This window comes from Orycteropus afer, unplaced genomic scaffold (genome assembly GCF_000298275.1).
Source record: "Orycteropus afer afer isolate SDZICR_OR568_19922 unplaced genomic scaffold, OryAfe1.0 scaffold00766, whole genome shotgun sequence".
Classification (NCBI taxonomy): domain Eukaryota; kingdom Metazoa; phylum Chordata; class Mammalia; order Tubulidentata; family Orycteropodidae; genus Orycteropus; species Orycteropus afer.
The window spans coordinates 207,409-214,483 of record NW_006922353.1 but is presented as its reverse complement, the minus strand read 5'-3'; the positions used below and the strand labels follow the sequence as shown (position 1 = coordinate 214,483).

The window sequence follows — 7,075 nt, the reverse complement described above, 5'->3', positions numbered from 1 at the left end:
CACCGAAACCACTCCCAAACCAGACCCACAGAAATTATGGGAGAGAATAAACATTTACCGTTTCAAGCCACTAAGTGTTGGGGTAATTTGTTACACACCAATAAATAACTAACATACTCAATCTTTGTGAGATCCTGTTTTAAGTGATGAATTCATTTAATCCTCAAAGCAGTCCTGGTGGTGCAATGGTTAAGCATTTGGCTGCTAACCAAAAGTTTGGTGGTTCAGATCCACCCACAATCTGCTTTTATAAAGATTATACCCAAGAAAACCCTATGGGATGGTTTTGCTCTGTCACCCAGGGTCGCTACGCCGACTCAGAGGCCCTCAACGACATCAGAAATCCTCAAAGCAACCTCTGAGGGGCAGATTGTGTCGGTTCTCATTTTGTGAAATGAAGAAAGCAAGGCACAGAGAGGTGCAGTAACTTGCCCAAGGTCACACAGCTGGTAAATGGTAAAGCCGGGATTTGAACCCAGCCTGTCTAACTCCAAGGTCTGGGGGTTCACCGTAGGCCACTCTGTGGGAGGTACTCGAAGAAGGTGACATCTCCAAGGAGCCCATGACACACGAAAGCCTCAAAGAGCCCCAATGTGTAAGTGGAAAGAAAAAGAAGAGTAGAGTGAAGGAAGTGGGGGGAGGACAGACTGTGAGTCTGGAATGTGAGGTGCAGGCCGTGTGTGTCGGGGTGTTTCTCTCTCTCCCTGCATCTGTTTCTGTGCCTCCCCACACTCACAAAGCTGGGCGAGGCATGCTGGGACGTGCTCTTACGGGGGCCTGAGAGGCAGAAGCTATGAGCAGGTGAGGTCTCTGTACAGCCAGCGGGGCTGGGCTCAGCACCTGTGTGCAAATGGCTGGGGGACGGTTTCGGGGCCACCCTGCTGGACCTCTCCTACTGCTGTTGCTGCTGACCAGGCCCTGGCAGAAGGACCCCTGGTGTTCTTGGCTCTGGTAAGGCGTCCCTGTCCCAAGCTGACCCCTGACTCCCCCGAGTCCAGCCCTGATCCAGTCCAGCCCCCAGGTGTTCTCTCATGGTGACCGGGCCCCACTGGCCTCCTACCCCATGGACCCGCACAAGGAGGCGGCTCCCACCCTGTGGCCGCGTGGTCTGGGCCAGCTGAACAGGTGAGCTGCCGGAGGGTGGGTGTGAGCAGTGGGCCTGGGGTGAGGGAGGGCTCTGCCTCTCTGTCCCCAGGAGGGGGGTCCACCAACAGCTCGAGCGTGGCCATTTCCCGAGGAGCCCTGAGTAGCGGCGGGAAGGGACCTCCACTGGCCTCCTGACCTCCCACCTCCGACCTTCACGGGCTCTGGCACACCTCCTGGGCCTCCAGTCCAGGCCCCTTCCACCAACCTGACCTGACCTTGACCTCAAAACACCAATGACCTACACTGACTCTGGTTCCCTTTCCTTCCACCTCTGACCTCCAACCTTGCCCAACTCTGACCCACCTCAACTTCTCCTGTGTTTTGACTCTCGCTGACTGAATCTACACTACCTCCCAATCTCCCACGATGCCTGGACCTCTAACAACCTTCCCTCTTCACCTTGAACTCTGACCTCTAACCTTCAAATCTAACTTTATCTCCTGGACTCCACCTCTCCCTTCTCCCACCAACTAGATCCACTGATGTCTGACCCCAAACTTGTCTTGTGATCTTCATCAATTCAACTTGCCCTCTGGACACCCCGGCCCTTGACCTCTATCCTTTATCAGTTCTGACCTCTCCATTAGGATCAGTTCTCTCAACCTTCGACCTCTGATGGACAAACACTAAACTCGACCCCATGTCCTCCAACTCGCCCTCCTCATCTTGACCTCTAACCTCCAGCCTCCACCAAGTCTGACCTTCATTTGACACTTATTAAATCAAGGAGCCTCAAGACCTCTGACACCTTTTTCCAACATGGCCACCCAACTTCTGACCGCCAATCCGGCTACTCCTGACATTGACCTCTGACCTTGACTCCAACTTCACACATTTAAGTTCAGAACCTGCCCTGACTTTTGACTCCCAATGCCTGACCTTCAAACCCTCTTTATGACCTTTACCCCACCCCAAAAACTGAAACCTGAAGCTTGTCGGGGGCTTTGACAGGCCGAGGCAGTGAAACCGGAACGGACCCGAATTTTTAAACTTGAATGAAATGCAACAACAACCAGAAGGAAAAACTACTTGTCAAGTCCCGCTAGCAACTGAACCTCCCGCTTAGAAAAAAAGGGCAGTTCCGCGTTGCATAGCAACCAAGTCTCAAAACCCCGGATGTGGAGCAGAGTGGGAAATCGGTGCCCCACTCAAAGATGGCGGCCAACGCGTCATTTGAAGTGAGTGGGAAACTGGTGCCCTACTCAAAGATGGCGGCCAACGCGTCATTTCAAATGCGTGACACTCCCTGCGGTTCCGGCAATAAACCAATCTCCCGCATCGATCGGCCTCCTGAACGGGCCCCTTATCAATCCTGCGGCTCTCATTCCAGGGCTTCCGAGATGTCGTGGTCCCTTTGTCCTCTCTCTGTATCTCCCCAGCAAGCCCTCCCATCCTGGGCCTCCCTGGATGTCCCGTGAACTCTTACTCAGCTCTCGGCTTTGACTATCGGTGCCCACGTGGGCCCACCGCGGGCAGCAGAGAAGGCCCAGCGGACGGGGCGAGGCGTGGGCCTAGGCGGCTGGGTGGCTGGGAGCTCTCGGTGCCTTCCTCCCGGGTTTTCGGCCCTCTGTTCCCCCCCCCTCAGCCATCCTCCTAGATGCCACCCTTGCCAACTTCTCTCGGGCCTAGTGCCTGGGCCTACCCCTCAACATGGTTATGTATTCAGCTGTGAGTCCTGGGATGTGATGAATGGGGTGGCAGTTTGGATAAGGAAGCGTAAGTGATCCCAGTGGGACCTCAGTCCATTGCCTTGGGTAACCCATATCTGTAAACCCTACTCTCAGACCGTATCACTAGAGGTATAGAATCTGGGAGGAGGGAGGTGATGCTATCATGCAGGAAAAAAAAAAAAAAAAGATCCCTCTGAAGACAGGCTGTTTGAGCTTTCCAATCCTATTTTGCATTGCTTTGCCCAATCTTTATGAAAAGATCAACTGTAACTGGTTGGACTGCCTCCAGGACTAGGAGGCAGGGAGGAGCGGGCTTGGGTGGGGGTGAGGCGGGACCTCGGGAGAGCAGGTGGTCTCAGCCCATGGATCCGCCTGCAGCTCCCCTCCAGGGACCCCTGGGTCTCTGTGATGGCCACACTCCACCATATGCTGCCGGCCTCCACTTCGAGTTCCAGAGGCACCTTGGGGACCCAGAGGGTGATGGAGGGTGAGGAGGGTGGCTGCCCCGCAGGACAGTGGGCTGGGCAGCATTCTGAGACGTGGGCTGGTGTGTGCCAGGCTGTGGCCTGGAGGGGAATTTGCATGTCTTCACAAGCCTCAGTTTCTCCTTTCTCCTCTTCCCTTGCCTCAGTTTCTCCAGACTTACAGTCAGGGGTGGGCAGTAGGGAAAGCCCAGGATGTCACCATCTTCTCCCTCCTCCCAGGAATGTCACCATCTCCCTCTTCTACTGAAACGACTCTTCTCGCCCGTCGCTGACCCTCAGCCTTCCTGGGTGCCCACACTGGTGCCCATTAGGTCACGTCCACCAACTGACAGCCCTGGCCCAGCTGCCAACTGACATCCCCTGCCACAGCCTCCATGAACCTGCCACCCCTGCAGGTGATGGTCCTTGGTGATGACTGGAGGGTGGGAGCCCCCAAGTCCTGAAATTCACAACCCCGATGTCTTAGTTCTCTGTCTTAGTCCTCTGGTACTGCTATAGCAAAAATACCACAAGGGGGTGGCTTTAACAAACAGACATTTATTTTCTCACAGTTTAGGGGGCCAGAAGCCTGAATCCAGGGCACGAACTCTAGGGGAAGCCTTGCTTTCTCTTTCCTTCTCTGTCGGCTCTGCGGGAAGGTCCTTGTTTCCTGTCAGCTTCTTTTCCTTGGGTCCTTGGAGATCTCCACGTGGCCTGGCTTCTGTCTTCGCCCATCTCTGCTTGCTCAGTCTGCCCTTTATATCTCAGAACAGGTTCCAAGTTTAGTTGGTTCTGACCTAAGCTGAATACGTTTTTTTCCTTCCAGTTTTCATTATTATTGCCTTTTATTATCATTGTCTTTATAATTCTGATCTTTGTCTTTGGGGCTTGGAAACATCACGTAGAATTTAGTTGCAACATAGGTACTTTCAGCTTGGCCAGTTATACCCAGGTTATGTGAGGCTTTCCACCCCCAAGAAAGGACCGTGGTAAGTGTGCCTTAGAGTGCCTACAGTATACTGTACCCCTCCGTTAACATAATGGGGAAAATCCTATTCCCAAATGGGATTACACTCACAGGTGCAGAGGGGTTAGGACTGACCACACATATTCCTAAGGCACTTGACTGCTAACCAGAAGGCTGGCGGTTCAAACCCACCAGCCACTCCTGGGAAGGAAGGTTGGGCAATCTACTTCTGTAGTGATACTGCCTCGGAAACCCAAGGAGGGGTCGCTATGAGTCAAGTCAAGTCAATGGCAGTGACTTTGGTGTGGGCTTTGCTTCCAGTGGGTGTGGTTTGGGCTTTGCTCCCATAAAGACTGACAGCCTTGGAGACCCTGTGGTGCAGTTCCACTCTGTCCTCTAGGGGCGCTGTGAGAATCCCCTCCAGGCACTGGGTTTGGTTTGGGCTTTGCTTCTGTGAAGGTAGGAGCTCTGGTGGTGCAGTGCCTAAGGCATTTGACTGCTAACCAGAAGGCTGGCGGTTCAAACCCACCAGCCACTCCTCGGAAAGAAGGTTGGGCAATCTACTTCTGGAGCGATACTGCCTCGGACACCCAAGGAGGGGTCGCTATGCGCAATGGCACATAACAACAACAACACACATATTCTGTCCATATCACCCTGCATTCTCTCTGTGGTCACCATGGTGCCTCTGCTGGCAGCCCTCAGCATGGGGCTGGGCCTACTGGCCTGGAGAGCTGGCTGCCTGCAGGCCTGGGGGGGGCTCTGTGTGAGCCAGACCGGGGTAGTCCCTGCCCCACCCCCTTACAGCTGACCCCGATCCCAACACGACTGCTCAGCCACCGCTCTCAGGCTCTTGTGGTTTACCACAGTAAACCGCCGGTGTGTGTGGTCGGGGCAGAGCTCCCTGCCTGGAAGTCACAGGCAGGTCTGTGTGTTGTTGTGTGTAGGGCTCTAAGACACGTGTGTACGTGTGTCTACGTGTGTCTATGTATATATGGACATTTGTTTTTGCATTCGTGTGTGTGTGTGTGTGTGTGTTCCGTATCTGTGAGCATGTAAGGCTTGGGATGTGAGTAGGCGTATTGTTGCTGCGTGCTGTTGTTGGGGAACAATTAGTGAAAACAGAATCTACTCTCAACTCAGGAAACTTCTCCACAAGAACAGGAGACAAAGAAATGCTCTATTTATTTATTTATTTATTTTTAATTGTGATTTGGGTGAAAGTTTACAAAACAAATTCACTTTCCATACAGCAGGTCACATACACTTTGTCTCATGACATTGACTACAATTTCCCACAATGCAACAGCTCCCCTCCCATTTCCTTCCTCCCCATAGTCACCTCTTCCCTGTGTCCTTCCCTCCATGGACTCCTGCCCCCTGAGCTGTCTCCCTGTGTAGACACAGCCCTCCCATGACTGTTCTCTCCAAGGAGTGTATCTTCCTAATGTAACGTTCAGCTCATAGGCCTGTCTTTTGTTTGGCTGGGAGCCACAGGAGTGGGTTCAATTCCAGACCTGAGGGGCAGCCAGGGGCCATGGTCTCAGGGGTTCCACCAGGCTCTATCAGACCTGGTCTCTCTTATTTTTTTATGATTTTGAGTTTTGTTCCACGTTGTTCTCCCCTCTATCCAGAAATGCTTTACTGTTAAGTATTAAACCGCAGTGTAATGCATCCCGGGCGACCCGCTAGAGATACGCAGAAGGAAAGGGTAGCCATTACATCCGTCCTTATTCCCATTAAAGATGATCGTTAATTTTCTAATCCTTCTGGCCCCAAGCTAAAAATTCATGGTTTCCTTTTACTGCAGTTAGGAAAAATGTTGAAGGAGCCCTGGCGGTGCAGCGGTGAAGTGCTCTGCTGCTAACTGAAAGGTGGTTGGTTCAAACCTGCCCAGAGGCACCAGGAAGTTAAAACCTCCAATCCCTATAGAGATTACAGCCTAGTAAACCCTGTGGGGCAGTGAGACTGTCACATGGGATGACTGACACTAAATCAACTCGATGGCACATGTATGTGTGCATGTGTGTGTATGTGTGGTATATAATAAGTGTTTCTATGGTGTGCATACATGACACTTTTGTGAATATCCGTGTTGGCATGTGTGTTATGTCTAGCTTGCAGTAATCAGCATGCATGTGTATCGTCTGTATACATGTACATATGTATGCACATGCCTATGCATGTAATGTGTAGAGAGTTTGCGTTAACATGTGTGCTTCTGTATGTATGGGGACCTGTGCATGTGCACAGGCAGCCCTTGTGACATGTGCACGTGTGTGATGTGTAACAGGCGCACCTGCTTGCCGCGCCCCCGTGGGTCACACACATGGCCGAGATCTGGGTTCAGGAGCCACTCCAGCCCCGCACAAGGGACTTGCCTGCTCTCAAAGTGAGGGTACCCCATGAGGGTGGGTGCCATCTGGGATCTCACGCCCTTCAGGGGTGGGTCAGGCTCATTTGAGGGAGAACCCCCTAGAAGATTCAAGGGTTCAAAGCCTGGCCTCTAGAGCCCACTGACTGGTCAGAGGTCTGGGGCTGTGTGATTTTGGGCAAGTGACTTGGCCTCTCTGTCTCATCTCATTGGGCACAGACAAGAGTCAAGTGATCATCCAGGTATATAGTAAAGCTGAAAGGGACAAGGCTGTGGTCACTTCATGGCCACAGCCAACTACCCAGAGGGAGTGAGTAGTTGAACCTGTGGGCTTGGGACCATGGTCACAGGGGACATCAAGCTCAACCGGCATAACATACTACACAAAACATTGTTCCACCTCCTATTTTGGTGAATAGTGACTGGGATCTTAAAAGCTTGCAAGTGGCCATCT

General features: G+C 52.6%; 1 protein-coding gene across 1 annotated transcript; it reads left to right on the top strand.

The window, feature by feature from the left end:
* The first annotated feature begins 850 nt into the window (after positions 1 to 850).
* ACP4 (acid phosphatase 4) lies at positions 851 to 5,058 on the top strand. The gene is given in 8 exon segments (XM_007957636.1): positions 851 to 908; positions 911 to 951; positions 1,022 to 1,125; positions 2,477 to 2,649; positions 2,732 to 2,811; positions 3,176 to 3,303; positions 3,521 to 3,696; positions 4,916 to 5,058. Coding segments are annotated over 8 exon segments (903 nt in total).
* The last annotated feature ends 2,017 nt before the right edge of the window (positions 5,059 to 7,075 follow it).